This window comes from Lissotriton vulgaris, chromosome 8 (genome assembly GCF_964263255.1).
Source record: "Lissotriton vulgaris chromosome 8, aLisVul1.2, whole genome shotgun sequence".
Lineage (NCBI taxonomy): Eukaryota > Metazoa > Chordata > Amphibia > Caudata > Salamandridae > Lissotriton > Lissotriton vulgaris.
Window position 1 is genome coordinate 347128186 of NC_141696.1, and position 19206 is coordinate 347147391.

The 19206-nt window shown below is 41.0% G+C and overlaps 1 protein-coding gene across 1 annotated transcript in view; it reads right to left on the bottom strand.

Moving 5' to 3' along the window:
- LOC147697032 (amine oxidase [flavin-containing] A-like) overlaps positions 1–19206 on the bottom strand; it is an 805659-nt gene that overhangs the window by 438082 nt on the left and 348371 nt on the right. Inside the window, exon 3 of the mRNA XM_086933275.1 lies at positions 1755–1892. Coding sequence (XP_086789401.1) covers positions 1755–1892 — 138 coding nt within the window. The remainder of the gene's footprint in view (positions 1–1754; positions 1893–19206) is intronic.

Consider the following 19206-nt stretch of genomic DNA (forward strand, 5'->3'; position numbering starts at 1 on the left):
CATACGGCCTTCGGCTGTGTACAGCATGGAGTTGGCAACAATAGCCTACCCACCTGAAGGCAGCCAACCTCCCTGGAGGCAGCCAACCTCACACTGCGCATTATTTAGTTGCAGGCAGCATGGGTCAATGCATACCTCAGGGCTGCTATTTTCAAAAATGAATGGGGCGTGCGACCATCTGGCACCAAAGTGTGTCCCAGGACTGGACTCTCCATGACACACAGAAACGCGGGCAAGGAAAAGAATGTACACTCCAACCCATGGGGGCTGCAAAAATGCTGCAGTCGATTAGGGGCACATAAATTTGGCCCTGCCCACACTACTGCAGGCTGGAAAACAGAGATTGCTCTTGCCTGGCAGAAGCATAGTAAATGACCTGCTCCCACACAGCAGGAGCAATGCCGGGTCCCTGCTGCACCCAGGATGGGTTCATTGGGAAGTCAGCCATGCCACAGGGGCTCCTCCACACCGCCCCCAGCTGTGTCTTGTATGTGCAACTGAGGCTTGTAAAATCTCTGACAAGGGGCCATAAAAAAGTAAACAAACTAGGGGGATTGGGTCCCCATGGTTTGTAAGGGATTGGGAAGGAAGGGCCAAACTCTCCTCTCTTAAAAAAAAAATAATAACTGCCGACTTACACTGGCACCCAGGTTGGGTGCTGACAGAATAGAAGGTGGGGCAGTGGGGGAGCTTGGGCTCACCTCACATCCCCCTGTTAAAAAACATATGGGTGTTCTAGGTGGGCACTGGGACACCCATATGTTTGGGTTAAAAAACAATAAATGAGCGACAGGAGCCGCTCATTTAATGTACACTGCTCTTTGAAAGAAGTGTCCCACTTAAACATATTTTGCAGCTGCGTGTTGATCCTAGAAGTGATAGAGGCACCACCAAGCATTTTTTAATGCTGTGGGGGCTGCAGGGCTGCAGGGAGTGCAGCACTTCCTCCACAACATTAAACAAAAGGAATAAAGATACGTCTCCAGGGTCATTAAATCCATGTCCCCAGGAGACCTTACAATATTTGTTTAAAGCACTCCTGGATGGAGCTCAATGTACTTCAGCTGTGGTGCAGAGCCCCCTTGTGGTTGTTTGCAGCCAAACCCTGAGTCCAATTCCACGACATGTACAGATGAAGGCTGTAGACAGATTAGGGTAGGCAGTCTGTGGGAACACAGGGCCAGGGTCCCTGTGAGTTGGACTACCAATCAACAGAAAGGGCCCCACGTCAATTGCTGTACCTTGCGTATAAATACAATTGTATACATTGTGCCCAGCCATTTGTAATCACTGTGAGCACCAAGCACTTTAATCCTGTCCTACTTAGTGTCTGCAAAATTACAGAATTAAAAATATTTATCAAACCAGTTGATAATGTCTATACATGTTTGCATTGTGTCGTTTGCATTGGCCCACTCCTGAGAATGTGTTACTAATAGTTGGCAAAGTTTCCAGGCACCACTGTTGAGCAAGAAGATTCTGAGCCAAATGAGAAATTGGGAACATATCACCCACAGGACTATCCCTGTGGACAGCTGTGTAAACAACAATGAGACAGGCCAAACCAGTTTGAATAATGTGCAGTCACTGTCAACAAATACCCTGACTGAAATTGGGTAATTGTAAACTTTCTGCCTTACAATGGTTTACTTGGTTAGAAAAAAATTAATTATGCAAGCATCATATTCATGACTAGTAAATTCAACAGTGTTTCAATGGTACAACACACTGATTTTCAATTAAAGAGTGATTACCTTAACATGTTCGATGCCACGTTGCTCAACATTCAATTTGTAGTTCTCTATGCCCATCTCCTTGGCTAACCTTAAGATTCGATTCTGTGTCGGGCCAACATAGGCTCCACCAACATCCACATACTGAACTTGTTCATTCTATTAGGAAAAGGTAACAAGTCATAAGAGACCAAAATAAATGACAATCCAGGTAAAAGCTGCACTAGAGAGGGACTCAAGAGGATTTGGCCCCACACATTTTCCGGCATTCCCCAAGTATTCCTCGGCAGCTAGCTTTCAACCATTATGCAAAAATAAGGCAAGATATATTTATAGTTTGGTAAATGCAAAAAAGCTGCTGGGACTATGGATGTGAATTTTATAACCCTCATTTACCTATGTACTATTCATCATAAAATCATGGACAGAATTTAACCTAAGACAAAGACTACTTTAAAAGAAAAAATATTTCAAAGTAATTACTAGAGTTGTCCATCACATACACAGGCACATTTAGAACTATAGAACCAAGAAAAATCTGTGATTCAGTGGGATTTCACATTGATCTACAATCTCTTGAATATAAGGCTAGTTGCCCGGTTCTCAAAGTGAATTCTTAAATCTGCACCCACAGAAATCCAATTTTTAATGGGTGAAGATTTAAAATTATACATTTTCCCCATTTCATATAACTCAGCAGTTTTATGTGAAAAAAGCTGCACTATATACAGCTTTCAGGGCATTCTACTGAGCGAGTCACATGATTTTTTAAAGACTACTATTTCCCAAATGCGCATTTGTGCATAGTGAACAATTATACAATAATGAAAGACAGCATAAAGTACAAATGTACATCTTATTATTTTTTCTCCATGGACAAATATTTTTCCTCAGTGGAAATATCCCTACACTTGGAACCCTCCAAGTATGGGGATGATCCATTCCCATTCACACCATGGGGTAGGAAGGTTTTATGCACACATTTGTGGGTATTCAAAAAATAATGTACTTCAATGGATACCGCAGATACCCAACCTTTAAAATTTACTGACACCAGACTGGATCCAACAGATTTTTGAGAATAGCCCCTGGGCAACAGTAGGAGGCTTCATAAGGATCTGCATCAACCCCAGAAGTGATGGTAAGCTCTGATTTAATCTCCACCCAAGCATGTGGATGTCAGTTCCATGTCTTTGCATGTGGATCCGGAGGTAGATCCTAACTTTGTTCTCATCAGTAGAAGAGTTTTTCTCGAAATTGTTTTCAAGTGTGTAAGGGAACATCACCCCTACTAAAACTACAGCGTTTAAACTTTGGAAAAAATGTTGCAAGCAGATGTCCATGACAGACCCCCTTGCGGTGTCTCTGAAGTTGGATTCAAGCTACAACTCCAAGTCATTTGAGGAATGTGCTCTTATGCATCCGAACACAAACTGGGATTGCAAAGCCAAGTTCTATATTGCAGAATAACGCAGGAAGTTGCATAAGCCCTGCTCCTGCTGGAAGTCGAGAGGGTGGATTCCTTCCCACTTCAGAGACTACACCTGCAAAAGGCGCTCACCAAGGTTAAGTCATCATGTAGGTCAAAGTCCAAGAAGAAACATAACAAGAACAAGCAGGGCTCATTCCTACCTCACCACACCTCTTCTCACAAGTTGAAAGGATGTCAAGGTGCACCTCAGTCTCGCTCCGGGTCCCCCTTGAGGAGCCAATTCTGCAGCTGATTCCATGGTTGTCAGTGACATCACAGCAGATTGAGGAGCTTAAGGAAGCCATGTTGTGAATCTTTGGCATCCTGATAGCTCCCGCTGATGTGCCTTCCGGCCAAATAGGTCTGTAGAGGCCTCCAGTCCAGTTACCACTGGTGCATCTGTCCTTGGCACTGCCTGCACCTACTGAACATGGGTCCAGTTCAACTCCAACTCTGTAGCTGACTCTAGGTCTGGCACGATGATCCATGCCATTTCCTGCCTTGTTGACACCGGCCCAGATGCTGGAGGAGGAAGCTGATCCTATTTCCCTGTCTGACTCTGACTCAAATCTGTCTCGACCTCGTCTGAGGTCACAACCTGTAAAAGTTTCAATGCACCCAGCACCAGTTCATTCTGGCTCTGACAAGTTGCCCTCCAGCTCTCCAATAACTTTTTCAATTGGACTCTGATCAAAGTCAACCAGTTTTTGATGATGTTGATGATTGGGATACATTTCCGCCGCAATATGAGAGCATTTATTTGGACCGACAGGAGGCCAGAGGACTTAACACTTCCTCTGACATGGGGCTGGGTTCTGCACATGGCCTATCAAAAGAAGAGACAGCCTTATTTGCTGTAGTGATCAGACAAGTAGCTTGAGTCCTAGACTTGCAGTTAGGATCTGTTGAGGTGAAAACAAATATCCTCACTGAAGTCATATAGACTAGGCAGACCTCGTCCAAGCCCTTCAACGAAACCCTGACTAACATGCTAAAGGGTACCTGGCCTGAACCTTGTTTCTGCCCACCTGTTAACAGACAGGTAGTACAGTGCCACTTACTTTCCATTTGTAACCCAGCTTTCCTGATCCAACACTATACTCTTGAAAGTCAGGAAGTTCAGGCATCTTCTATCAGGATTAATCCTGGCTCATTCCCTATGAACCCCCATACACAGGAAGTCACAGAGGATTGAGGCATTCATGAAATGAAAGCTCTCCTCAGATAGCCTTGTCCTTCAGTCAGTGAATTTTCTGTTGCTTGTTGGGTAATCATTACCCCCAATGCATTATGGAACATGGTTGCAGAAATCTTGCGGCAAGTGTGAGGAAATTCTGTGCCCACCTTGCTCAAACTATTCAGGATGACCAGGAAATGGGCAAATATATTATTAGCAATGTGTGTTATCCTGAGCACATGTGAGTTCTTTCAACAAAGGTTGCTTTAAATTTCACGGTGGGAGCCCTCGTCGTCGCACGTAGCCTGAACGTGCCTTAGAAACTGAAATGAATATTGAGGTTAGGACAACTAGCCTCTGGACTGGGCTCTCCAATTATCACGAAAACACTGTTTTCTCATTGAGTTGTTCACATTTATTTGCCGTTCAAACTTTACAAAATCTGTTTGTAGACTTAATGTTCACTATTTACATTTCTTGTCAACATAATCACGTCTTATGTTGTATTAACCATAGTTGAATTAATCCAAAACTTCCAAATTTTCGAAATACCCAATGCATTTCGGGTCAAACAACAGCCATGACCCTTCGTCAGGGGTCTGAATAAAGGAAATCAAACAGGACCAAATTAGTCACCCGACAACCTAATCAACAATATTATCACCTCACTGTATGTATCAAAATAAAGAAAAACGGAAAAGGTAGTGCAACAAGAACCCAAAAGAGCCCAAGTCGAACAATTCATGCCTAGCTAAACAAGACAAAAACGAGCAGAAGAAGGCTCCACCTTTAGTGTTTCTGGGCGAATCTACGCATTAGTTGCTGACTTAAGTTTAAACGCGCTGGCATAACTGTACACTGACAAAATGCACACCATTAGGTAAACTTACGAGTTTAAACGCGCGTTCGCGCTTCGATGGATGTCAACCGGTTAGGCACTTCTCAACTAACTACGAGATAATAGGTTGTAATACATGTCACGTGATCGCGGTTGCAACCAATAGCGTTGCAGAACGGCGGTCACGTGAACTGAGTGTGCCGACTTCAAAACAACAAGCGCATAGTAGACGCGAAGCGTGAAACATTGCAATAGCATGACAAACTAAATTGAAAAAGCGGAACACACATATATACAATGAAAAGAAAAGACTTAATAATCAAAATGAAAGGATCAAATTTACCTACACCATATCTCAAGACGAGATATCTTTTCTTGATGTACACATTAACATCGCCAATTATGAGATCAGCACCAAAGTGTTCCATAAACCCACGGATAGAAATTCGAGTTTACTTTTCCAAAGCTTCCATCCGGAGCCACTGAAAAAACATTTGCCATTTTCGCAATACACTCGACTGAAGAGAATAACATCAGATGGAGAACAAGCCAAACAATCAATGTTGCAACAAACAGCCAAGTACAAAAAACGAGGGTACCCGAATGATATTCTCATACAAGCCCTAGCAAAAGTTGACAAAATAAAGAGAATTGATCTTTTGACACCTAAAATCAAATCAACCATTCAAAAAACTGTATGTGTATTGAAATATTCCACTGATTCTTCAAAAATCAAAAGAATCATTAACAAACACTGGCACCTGGTACAAAATGAGCCGGATTTAAAAGACATATACAACGATCATGTCACTTTCGCATATCAAAGATCCAAAAACTTGAAGGAATTGCTGAATACCCCCAGTAAAGAGAAAAAGAACTGGAAAGGAATGACTAAATGTTTTAATTGCATCCATTGCAACAACGTCATCTGCGGAAACACCTTGATGCATCCAACCAAAGGCTTTCCTATTGAATTGGAGTATTCTGGCAATTGTGATACCATGAATTGCATATACCTAATAAAATGCCCATGTGGCAAGGTATATATTGGTCAAACCGAGCGCAAAGTGAAAATCCGTATCACGGAACATAAAAGCAACATAAGACTCAGTAACCTCAAGTCAGCAATAGCGTGCCATTGGAAAGAATCTAACCACCAGATATCCCAGTTGAAATTTATGGTTCTAGAGGTCATCCATCAGCGCCCTGACATGGATCCTGTGAAGCAAAGACTCAAAGCAGAGTTTCATTGGATTAAGAAATTGAACTCCGCCCAGCCAATTGGGTTGAATGATCGCATAGAGCACGCGTGGGTTCTATGATTCATCGTCTTGTGCCCAGACCCTGGTTTTCCCCTTATAATATGTCAAGTTGCCATGAGATGATGTTTGAATGTAGTTATGTCCAATCATTCTGATATCTTATCTTTTCTTTTCATTGTATATATGTGTGTTCCGCTTTTTCAATTTAGTTTGTCATGCTATTGCAATGTTTCACGCTTCGCGTCTACTATGCGCTTGTTGTTTTGAAGTCGGCACACTCAGTTCACGTGACCGCCGTTCTGCAACGCTATTGGTTGCAACCGCGATCACGTGACATGTATTACAACCTATTATCTCGTAGTTAGTTGAGAAGTGCCTAACCGGTTGACATCCATCGAAGCGCGAACGCGCGTTTAAACTCGTAAGTTTACCTAATGGTGTGCATTTTGTCAGTGTACAGTTATGCCAGCGCGTTTAAACTTAAGTCAGCAACTAATGCGTAGATTCGCCCAGAAACACTAAAGGTGGAGCCTTCTTCTGCTCGTTTTTGTCTTGTTTAGCTAGGCATGAATTGTTCGACTTGGGCTCTTTTGGGTTCTTGTTGCACTACCTTTTCCGTTTTTCTTTATTTTGATACATACAGTGAGGTGATAATATTGTTGATTAGGTTGTCGGGTGACTAATTTGGTCCTGTTTGATTTCCTTTATTCAGACCCCTGACGAAGGGTCATGGCTGTTGTTTGACCCGAAATGCATTGGGTATTTCGAAAATTTGGAAGTTTTGGATTAATTCAACTATGGTTAATACAACATAAGACGTGATTATGTTGACAAGAAATGTAAATAGTGAACATTAAGTCTACAAACAGATTTTGTAAAGTTTGAACGGCAAATAAATGTGAACAACTCAATGAGAAAACAGTGTTTTCGTGATAATTGGAGAGCCCAGTCCAGAGGCTAGTTGTCCTAACCTCAATATTCATTTCAAATATATTATTAGATCAGGTATAGACACTACTGATTGCTTATGCAGAACAGCTGCAACTATCAAGATGCTCTGGTACATGTGTGGGTGAGATCTTCAGGCTTCTCAGATGATGTTCAGGCATCACTCAAGGATATGCCTTTTCATTGGCCTCGCCCATCTGGCAAAAAGGCAGATTCAGCACTAAAGCATTTCAAAGTTAGTCGAGCCACAGTGTGGCCCCTTGGTCTTTTCACGTCAGCAAGACAGTATCCACAACAGTTTCACCCCTTTTGTGGTATCCTCAGGGGTTTTGCTTGAAGGCAATGCTAAGGCCCACCACCCCAGCAACAAGTACCCAAGGCCATTCAGAGTTTGGGTCTGAGATCCTGTAGACAGTGTCCAGGTCCACAGAACAGTGAATCTTCCAGTCCCCCACCACTAGGGCAGCATCCTTCAAGCCAATTCATTTTGCCCTTAGCAGCTTGCGACCACCCTGCAACATCCTATAAGTAGGTCATGAGGATAGCTCAGGGTAGCTACCCCCAGCAATTCCTTTCCAACCCACTGAATCTTCCACCCACATTGGGAGGTTCACATGTCCATTTTACTGCAGGATTTTCAGGCTCTTTTGGAGAAAGGAGCAGTAGAGAGAGTCCTAGCCTCAGACATCAGTACTGGATATTGCTCCTACTATTTCTTAGTGTCAAAAGAGGGAAGAAGGATTTTGTCCAATTTAAGATCTGGCCTTTTAATTCCTTCCTGCAGAAGGACAAATGTAAAATACTGAAACTGTTCCAGGTTCTATCTGCCCTCAATCCAGAAGACCGCATGATAGTGTTGCACCTGCAGGATGCCTATTTCCATGTTCTCGACCTCCAAACCCACTGGTCCTACTTGCAGTTCAAGGTGGGCCAGGAGCAGTTCCAGTTTGCCTATGTTTTTGGGTTTGGGCTCTCAGTTTACCATTCCAGTTTGCTGTGCACCCCTGTGGCCTCACCAGTGCTGCCCTGGTGCTCACAAAGATAATGGTGGTAGTCGCATCATACCTTCGATGTGGGGTAGGCTGACTATTGAAGGCAGGTGCACCACAGTCAGTTGCCAGGTTCTACTTGCCCTGAATCCAGAAGCCTGCATGGTAGTGATGGACCTGCAGGATACCTATTTCCATGTTCTCGTCCTCCAAACCCAGAGGTCCTACAGGCGGTTCAAGGTGGGCCAGGAGCAGTTCCAGTTTGCCTATGTTTTTGGATTTGGGCTCTCAGTTTACCAGTCCAGTTTGATGGGCACCCCTGTGGCCTCACCAGTGCTGCCCCGGTGCTCACAAAGATAATGGCGGTAGTCGTATCATACCTTCGATGTCGGGTAGACTGGCTATTGAAGGCAGGTACACCACAGTCAGTTGTGGAAGACCTCCAGACGATGGGAAAATTCTTGACACAGTTGGAGTTCAGTTACAATGTGCCAAAGTCACACCAGAGTCCTTCGCAGAGTGTGTTTCTCCCAGCATAGTACCGCTGCTTAGAGCAAAGCAGTGCATATTCAGCTTTATCTAAGTCGAGTGCTTTAAGTTGCTCCCTGGCCAAGTTCAATTCACCAAGTATTTTGGCATTATCAAGGTTAGTGGAGATAATAAAGGCATTCCCCCTAACTACTGTATTCAGCATTTCCCACAGTAGTGGGATTTCTTTTGGGGTGTTTCCTTGTTTTGGAGATATTGCCGGAAATATCTCCAAAACAAGGAACACCCCAAAAATACACCCAGATTTCCTTCTGGGTGTTTTCATATGTGAGGAGTTTGTCATTGTGTATCCGTGGCAGGTTGGGTGTTGGTGGCCTGGGAGTTTTGAGAAAGATCAAGATGGGTGAATAATCAGACAGTGGTGCAACTCTGATGTCAATCTGTGGGTTGCTACCAGTATTTGAGGGGGATGCTAGGAAGCAGTCTAGTCTAGCATATGTCTGATGTAAGGCTGAGTAAGAAGTATGCTCCATGAATGTGGGGTTTACGTGACTGCCAGACTTCAGTCAGGCCCATATCTTTCAGTTATTGCAAAATGCCAGCAGAGAATATTCTGGTTTGGCCAGCTCTCTGGGTTGCTCTGTCAAGCTGTGGATTTAGTACTAAATAAAAGTCTCTGCATATGAGGACATTATTATCAGTGGTAAATATTACTTGCCTAAGGACTTGTGTCGAAGAAATATATAACCATAGAGGAGGGGTCAGACCTGGAGAGATGTAAGAATGAAGTGGGTTTTCAGTGCTCTGGGTCCTGAATTGAGTCTTGGTGGTAAGGTTGGTGTAACACTGATTAGCGTTCTCTGCGGGCTTTCATTAACTGACGGCCTGTGGACTTTGAATTTGGGGGTATGCAACCCATGCGTCTGGGTGATTTTATGAACAACAGTTCAGGATGAGTTAGTCTTTGCCTGGGTGACTGAGGCCTAGAATAGACTGGGCCTCCTCCATGGTGCATAAAGTGTGCGTTTTGTTTGCCCCACACAAAGATGAGTTGAAAGGGATAATCCCATCTATATTTAAAATCCTTTTTTTCACAAGAAGGTAGTGGCCGCTTTTAAAAAGCATTGATGTTGGAGCGAATGGGTCATCGTCTTGGCCCAGCCATACTTTTATGCCCTCAAAATGGGGTCTCAATTTTTTGCTGCAGACATTATGGCCTCCTTAAGTCTATTGTAGTTCACACAGGTCAATATATCTTGTGGCATGCCTTGAAAGTGGGTTGGGGTCTCAGTTTACGTGAGTGATCCAGGGTGATCTCTGTGTCAGACTGAGTTGGGAGCAGTTGTTTGAAGAGGCGATGACATAACCTTCTAAGTTCCTTTTTCAGCACTAAGAGGGAAGCCTTTGATTCTGAAGTTTGAGCTGCACAACATATTCTTTAGGTTTCCCAGGTGGATGCAGAGATTGAGATTCCACTCTTGAAGCTTTAGCAGTGTGTGATTGTCGAGTACTTCCTCTTTAGCATCATTGTTGTCTTCCTGTTTTGCCAGCAGCTGACCTAACTCCACCACATCTCATTTGACGTTCTTGATATCTGTATTATTTAATATATATTATACATGTCTGTATATATTGTTGAAGAGGGTCTCCATGAAGGATTGAGTGATTGGGCATCAACTCTCTCCTGGTTTGTACTTGGCGGTGTGGTGCCTTGTGTCAGGTGATCGTCCAGCAGAGGATCTCATAACAGGTCAGGTTGCTTGGACAGCATGTCTTTTATGGTGGAGTCTTCCTTGGACCTGTGTTCTGCCATTTGTTCCCACACGAACTATGGCCACTGGATAGTGTTATTCGCGGTTGTATCTTGCAGTGAGGTGATGCTGCAGATGAATGTTTGAGCCAGGTAGCTTGCTTGACATGCTCAGCAATGCATTTGTGGCATAAGGGCTTTGCTGTGTATTAACACTGTGCCAGGTTTTGTGTACAACAGGGACGCCCTGTGGCCCCTGTCCATTTGGACTGGTGGTTAATTACACTGTGTCATATTTTTGGCCGCTGGACCTCCTCAACTCTAACTGTGATTTGCTGGCTTGGGTTCTCTTTGGAGGTGCATTTGGGAGAGGTGAGCTCCCCAGTTATGATTGTCTTAGGAAGTCATCACCAGTGTGCCTCGTGTCTCTCAGCGGTGTATCAGTAATGGTGCCTGCAGGTGATACCCTCATATGGCTTCTGTGGCTAGTGCTGTGAAGCGGCAGGACTCTGGCTGTGTCTATCTTGGACGCACTTGAAGATTCCAGGCCAAAAATCTTGCCGGCGAATAGGCTTGTATGCCTGCTAGGAGTCTGGCGGGACGTCCACACTGATCCCTGATACTTAACGCTGAATTGGAACATGTGTTCACATGGAATTCTTTGTGAAGACACACAATATATTATGACAGGAGTTCCCTGTCTCGAGTAAATCAAAGAAAAAATTCTTAACTTATAAGACATAAGAATTCTGTCAAGAATTAATCTAGGCAAGACGCTCTGTTGTTGTACATCTGACACTTCATGTGCCCTCACCTGGTCACTATAGGCCCCTTCTTGAGGACCATTTGAGCGAGGTATATTGAGACAAATAAACTTGATCCGTTGATGTGGTAAGATCAATTTCATTGGTAGAGTTAACTCTAGTGGGCCTTATGTTTATTAACCGATTTGCATTAGGCTGGATAACACCAGCTAGGTTTTTAACTTCATGCTCAAGGATTGTAACTCTTTCTTTTATTTTCCTGATTTCAATCAAGAGCTTGTTTACGATGTTATCTAATTTTTGCCTGAACTCTTTTTAACATAGTCTCTATATTTTCTGGTAAAGGATATTCATTTTATAAATATATAAAAATGTACAAATAAATATATAAATATATATATATATATGTGTGTATTACCTACTGGCGGTCGCCAGTAGGTAGTTATAGTTAGGATTTTTTTCAATGTTAAATCTCAAAATTCTATTTGGAATAACTTTGGCACCGGTTGACGAATCTGCCTGAAAATTTCCTGTAAATGGCCTCGTCGAGCTCCGGTCCTTCCCTGAAAGTTTGGGGGGGGATACGTCAAGCGGGGGCCGAGATAAAAGGGGGGTCCCAAAACGCGTTTTCCCCATGTTAATTTCCATAGGGCGGTTGATTTCACTTTTAGCCCGAACGGCTGAATGGATTTCCACCAAACTTGGCAAAATTGTAGGGACTGGTAGCCCGATGTGCCTTTGCTATGTCTCAAGATATGTGCTCCAGTGGATTTTGAGTAATTTAGGTTCAAAAAAATATATATATCTATAGGCGCTCTCCGGTGCGCGCACCGGAGAGCGCTCCAGGCGCGCCACGCGACTTGCGCGCAGAAAGCTGATTGGCTCTCAGTTGTCTGTAAACATTCTAAACAGTCCGGAGCGGCCGCCATCTTGTGTCTCGGTAGGATCGAGACATGAGAGGTGGCCAAAACAAAGGGGGAAATGACCATAAGGGGGCAGAGTAGACACCCCCTGTACCCCTAGGTTTGATGTGGGGGCCATTAAAGGGCCCCGCGGGGTCTCACCTTTTTTTTTTTTTTTTCCGATTTTTGCGGGGGAAGCGCCTGGTACGCGCACCGGGGAGCGTATCAAGGAGGGTACTATGGAAAAATAATCACTTCAAAAAATTGTATGTTTATTAATTGTTTTTTTTATTTTTATTTTATTTTATGTAAGTACCTACATGTAGGTACCAATGCAGAGACTTAAATTTAATGTACACCGTCTCCTCTGTAGATATCTTGCATGTTGTTACAGAAGTTATTGTGGTATATGGAATCCATACCATAGTCTGTCAGGAAAGCAGAAACAGATCTTTTAAGCACTCCCTGAGAATTTCTAGGGGATCATGAGTAGTATATCCTGTTCCCTTATGAAAATGAGGTGTAAAATATACATAGGAGATAATATAGTGGGAGAAAGGTAGTAACTATGAGTAAACTTACTATGTAACAGAAAAATAGTTGAACAGTATACTATAAGTCTCACTTTATATTTTAAACATTTTTGGTAATACTTTATGAATTACATATAAAAATGAATATTGTCTCAAACAATTTAAAATTATTAAATATACATTTATTCCTCTGATTCTTTTTCATAATTTAATAAAATTTCTAACATAATATTGTCCGGAATTTCCTCATAATTATAAGTACATGATTCCATTTGTTCCAAACATTCTATTAACTGTTGATCCAAAGAGTCATCCATGAAATCTACTTCATCTTTTTGCTCTTCTGGTTTTTCCACATTTATTTTGATAGAAGTAACATTTGCTTGATTTTCTCCTTCCATTTTCTTTCTGAAAATTGCATACAAATTAACTATATTAGTAGAGTTAGGGTACTGTATACCAGAGAAGCCTAACTCAATCCATAACTATTACAGAGAAGTCTATCTCAATCTATAACTATTACAGAGGGATAGTATATAACTAACAGAATATTTTTTCAGAAATTAACTTAAAGTGTACAATATACTTCCATAATAACAATTTACCTTGGAGAAATCAGTTGAAGTTGTCAGTGTAATTTGTTTTCAAATGTACTTCTGGAAGCAGTAGTCAAAATGGCTGTGTTTCCCTCTCTTCTTTTATATATATTCTTGTACTTAACCAATGAAACGTCAGGAAATAATCGTAGAAAATGAGAGAAACTTTTTAATTGGTTGTAAATTCTAACATTTCATATGTGTTTTTGTCATGTAATTTACCTCAGGATATTTAGACAGGCCTGTAGCCTAAATGTCTCAATGGAATTCCACCAAGTTTGGGTAAATGGTAGGGACTGCTATGTAGTAGGGCCTATTCTATATTTGATGAAAGTGTCTCCAGTGGTTTTTTTGTAAATTGCTTTCCCACCTTTTTTTATAGAGCGCTTACCGGTGCGCGCTCCTTTACGCGCACCGGCAGCGTTACGGGAGTCCTCCATTTTGTGTTTCGGTACAATTGAGACACAAGATGGAGGGTAAACAATGTTCGGTATGGGTAGAAGGGGGCACGGTAGAGACTTCTTGACCCTCTAGGTTTTCTGAGGGGGGCTTAGGAGGCTCATAAACGTAAAAATAAAAAAAATTCTTTAATTTTCCACGGGGGAAGCGCCTGGTACGCGCACCGTGAAGCGTACGGGAAAGCGTACTTTGGTGAAAAATAGTGAAAAATGTTAGAAAAAGATAAACGTTTTGAATGATCAGAGGTAGAGTAGCTCTGAAAAGAGCTTTTGGGTTTTGTGGTTGATTTAGGTACCTACAAGTAGGTTCCAATGCACATTCTTAAATTCAGGAGGAATATTCTATTCCCTTCATCTGAGAAGTGCACACCATCTCCTCTGTAGATGTCTTGCATGTTGTAACGCAAGTTATTATTGTATATTGAACCCATTCCATAGTCTCTCATGTAAGCAGAAACAGATTTATTCACATGTTTCCGTGCTTTCTCAAATTGTGGACAAAATTGGTTGGACCAGTTCCATTTCTGTCTTTGGCATATATTGGAATATGCCAAGGCAGTTTGTGGAAAAAGTGTCATTAATTGATCAAAGGTGTCCTTTAAGAGCATTTCCAGACCAACCCTAGTCATAGTGCCTAAATCATTTCCACCACAGTGCACTATTAAGAGGTTAGGGTTTGGCAGATGCAAAAAGGTTTTCACCAATGGTATCAATTGGTGACATTTTAATCCTCTCTGGCCAATCCACTTGATTTCCACATTTGGTAAATCAAGGTTGTGAAAATGTCTGCTATCTGCATACCTTTGAGCCCAGTGGATGTAGCTGTGTCCAAGGATCCAGACAGAAAACATGATGAGAGAAGGTTCTGATGCAGTCAGATGATGTGTGGGAATGAAATGGCAGTTGGAACAGTAGGAGTTTACAAAAAAATAATTGTGGAGTTTCACTGCTTTTGAATCACAAGCAATGATTGGTGGATTCAGATAGTTGAAAACTTAAAGTTAGGGTGCATGGTTGTGTTGTGTTAAAGAAGCAATTTGAATGGTTAAAAAAAAGTCACTAAAAGCTAAAATACCCTGGATAGGCTGGTGTATTGAGAGGTCAAACATCCTTGCTGAGTTAATTTGCAACATTGTACAATAAACTTTTGAACCTGAGAGTTCAGTTAGGAGGGAGTTGCTATGGTAACAGATAGAAAGATCTGAGAGGGGGAAGGGTGTTGGTTTGAAAATAGTGAGGGAAAACTTTTGATTGGTTGAATTAAGGCATATGTGTACAAAGTTAGAGATTTTCTATGCCAGTCTTGGTTTCAGTGTATTGAGTGCACACTTTTTGCTCTGCTAAAGAGAAATTGGTGTGTGTGTCTGACACTGTTTTCAATCTCCCAAAGCATTTGTAAAGGTAAGTAATGATTTATTTAATTTAGATAGAGACTTGTTTGCTCTATGGAGAATATTTAGAAGCAGATAGTTATGTTTTAGAAGTCAAATGGTATGCTAGTATATAAGTCCTGTGTTGTGTTTCTTATATGTTATTGAAAAAACGATTTTGGGTGAAAATGAATGTTATTTGCATTTGGCCCTTTTTTATGATTGCCTTGTGCAGCTGTTGCATCACTTTAAACATGGGTAATAAGTGACGCATTGGTGGCGCAAGGCCTTCATAAATAAGGCTCTGACTTTGTTTGCTGTTGATTTGTTTTTGGATTTTTGATAATGCTTGATATCAACATTTGAAAGATAAAGGATTTGTATTTGGGGAAACAGTGACGTTTCAAAAGTGATATTCTGTGCTTGTACATAGGTTGTGCGCAGTATTTTTTAAATGTTATTCAAAAAACGATTTTGGGTGCAAATGAATGGTATTTGCATTTGGCCCTTATTTATGATTGCCTTATGCAACTGGTGCATCACTTTATACATGGGAAATAAGTGACACTCTTGTGGCGCAAGACCTCATAAATAAGGCCCTGACTTTGTTTGCTGATATTGAGTGGTTGTACATAGGTTCTGCGCAGTGTTTCTTACATGTTATTTAAAAATCGATTTTTGGGTGCAATTGATTGGTATTTGCATTTGGCCCTTTTTTATGATTGCCTTGTGCAGCTGATGCATCACTTTAAACATGGGTAATAAGTGACGCACTGGTGGCGCAAGGCTTTCATAAATAAGGCTCTGACTTTGTTTGCTGTTGATTTGATTTTGGATTTTTGATAATGCTTGATATCAACATTTGAAAGATAAAGGATTTGTATTTGGGGAAACAGTGACGTTTTAAAAGTGATATTCTGTGCTTGTACATAGGTTGTGCGCAGTATTTTTTAAATGTTATTCAAAAAACGATTTTGGGTGCAAATGAATGGTATTTGCATTTGGACCTTTTTATGATTGCCTTATGCAACTGGTGCATCACTTTATACATGGGAAATAAGTGACACTCTTGTGGCGCGAGACCTTCATAAATAAGGCCCTGACTTTGTTTGCTGATATTGAGTGGTTGTACATAGGTTCTGCGCAGTGTTTCTTACATGTTATTCAAAAATCGATTTTTGGGTGCAATTGATTGGTATTTGCATTTGGCCCTTTTTTATGATTGCCTTGTGCAGCTGATGCATCACTTTAAACATGGGTAATAAGTGACGCACTGGTGGCGCAAGGCTTTCATAAATAAGGCTCTGACTTTGTTTGCTGTTGATTTGATTTTGGATTTTTGATAATGCTTGATATCAACATTTGAAAGATAAAGGATTTGTATTTGGGGAAACAGTGACGTTTCAAAAGTGATATTCTGTGCTTGTACATAGGTTGTGCGCAGTATTTTTTAAATGTTATTCAAAAAACGATTTTGGGTGCAAATGAATGGTATTTGCATTTGGCCCTTATTTATGATTGCCTTATGCAACTGGTGCATCACTTTATACATGGGAAATAAGTGACACTCTTGTGGCGCAAGACCTTCATAAATAAGGCCCTGACTTTGTTTGCTGATATTGAGTGGTTGTACATAGGTTCTGCGCAGTGTTTCTTACATGTTATTCAAAAATCGATTTTTGGGTGCAATTGATTGGTATTTGCATTTGGCCCTTTTTTATGATTGCCTTGTGCAGCTGATGCATCACTTTAAACATGGGTAATAAGTGACGCACTGGTGGCGCAAGGCCTTCATAAATAAGGCTCTGACTTTGTTTGCTGTTGATTTGATTTTGGATTTTTGATAATGCTTGATATCAACATTTGAAAGATAAAGGATTTGTATTTGGGGAAACAGTGACGTTTCAAAAGTGATATTCTGTGCTTGTACATAGGTTGTGCGCAGTATTTTTTAAATGTTATTCAAAAATCGATTTTTGGGTGCAATTGATTGGTATTTGCATTTGGCCCTTTTTTATGATTGCCTTATGCAACTGGTGCATCACTTTAAACATGGGAAATAAGTGACACTCTTGTGGCGCAAGACCTTCATAAATAAGGCCCTGACTTTGTTTGCTGATATTGAGTGGTTGTACATAGGTTCTGCGCAGTGTTTCTTACATGTTATTCAAAAATCGATTTTTGGGTGCAATTGATTGGTATTTGCATTTGGCCCTTATTATGATTGCCTTGTGCAGCTGATGCATCACTTTAAACATGGGTAATAAGTGACGCACTGGTGGCGCAAGGCCTTCATAAATAAGGCTCTGACTTTGTTTGCTGTTGATTTGTTTTTGGATTTTTGATAATGCTTGATATCAACATTTGAAAGATAAAGGATTTGTATTTGGGGAAACAGTGACGTTTCAAAAGTGATATTCTGTGCTTGTACATAGGTTGTGCGCAGTATTTTTTAAATGTTATTCAAAAATCGATTTTTGGGTGCAATTGATTGGTATTTGCATTTGGCCCTTTTTTATGATTGCCTTGTGCAACTGGTGCATCACTTTATACATGGGAAATAAGTGACACTCTTGTGGCGCAAGACCTTCATAAATAAGGCCGTGACTTTGTTTGCTGATATTGAGTGGTTGTACATAGGTTCTGCGCAGTGTTTCTTACATGTTATTCAAAAATCGATTTTTGGGTGCAATTGATTGGTATTTGCATTTGGCCCTTTTTTATGATTGCCTTGTGCAGCTGATGCATCACTTTAAACATGGGTAATAAGTGACGCACTGGTGGCGCAAGGCCTTCATAAATAAGGCTTTGACTTTGTTTGCTGTTGATTTAATTTTGGATTTTTGATAATGCTTGATATCAACATTTGAAAGATAAAGGATTTGTATTTGGGGAAACAGTGACGTTTCAAAAGTGATATTCTGTGCTTGTACATAGGTTGTGCGCAGTATTTTTTAAATGTTATTCAAAAAACGATTTTGGGTGCAAATGAATGGTATTTGCATTTGGCCCTTATTTATGATTGCCTTATGCAACTGGTGCATCACTTTATACATGGGAAATAAGTGACACTCTTGTGGCGCAAGACCTTCATAAATAAGGCCCTGACTTTGTTTGCTGATATTGAGTGGTTGTACATAGGATCTGCGCAGTGTTTCTTACATGTTATTCAAAAATCGATTTTTGGGTGCAATTGATTGGTATTTGCATTTGGCCCTTTTTTATGATTGCCTTGTGCAACTGGTGCATCACTTTATACATGGGAAATAAGTGACACTCTTGTGGCGCAAGACCTTCATAAATAAGGCCCTGACTTTGTTTGCTGATATTGAGTGGTTGTACATAGGTTCTGCGCAGTGTTTCTTACATGTTATTCAAAAATCGATTTTTGGGTGCAATTGCTTGGTATTTGCATTTGGCCCTTTTTTATGATTGCCTTGTGCAGCTGATGCATCACTTTAAACATGGGTAATAAGTGACGCACTGGTGGCGCAAGGCCTTTATAAATAAAGCCCTGAGTTGCTATTGTATAAACTTAAATATGTTGCAATTTATTGTTTATATTGTTTGCTTTTTAACATTACTTTGTTGTTTGCTAATAGTGGTCTTTCATGTGTTTTTTTAACAGAACAACAGATTCAAATCAACTTCTGAAAAGCAAGCAAAAATGCCTTCAAGGCAAAGAATTATCAAAAATACCATACGGAAAAGGAGAACATCAACAACAGAGTTTATGGAATCCTCTACAACAACTACTTCAAAAAACACCAGAAAAGCTTCTGGTAAGCCAATTAAGTCTTTTCTTCGCAACATATGTCGTAGAAAAAAAATGATATTGCTAATCTGAATATACAGAAAAAGTCAACAAATCTAAAAAGGAAGGAGAGGCCCACAAAAAATGTCTCGATTGGAGCAAGAGAGAAGAG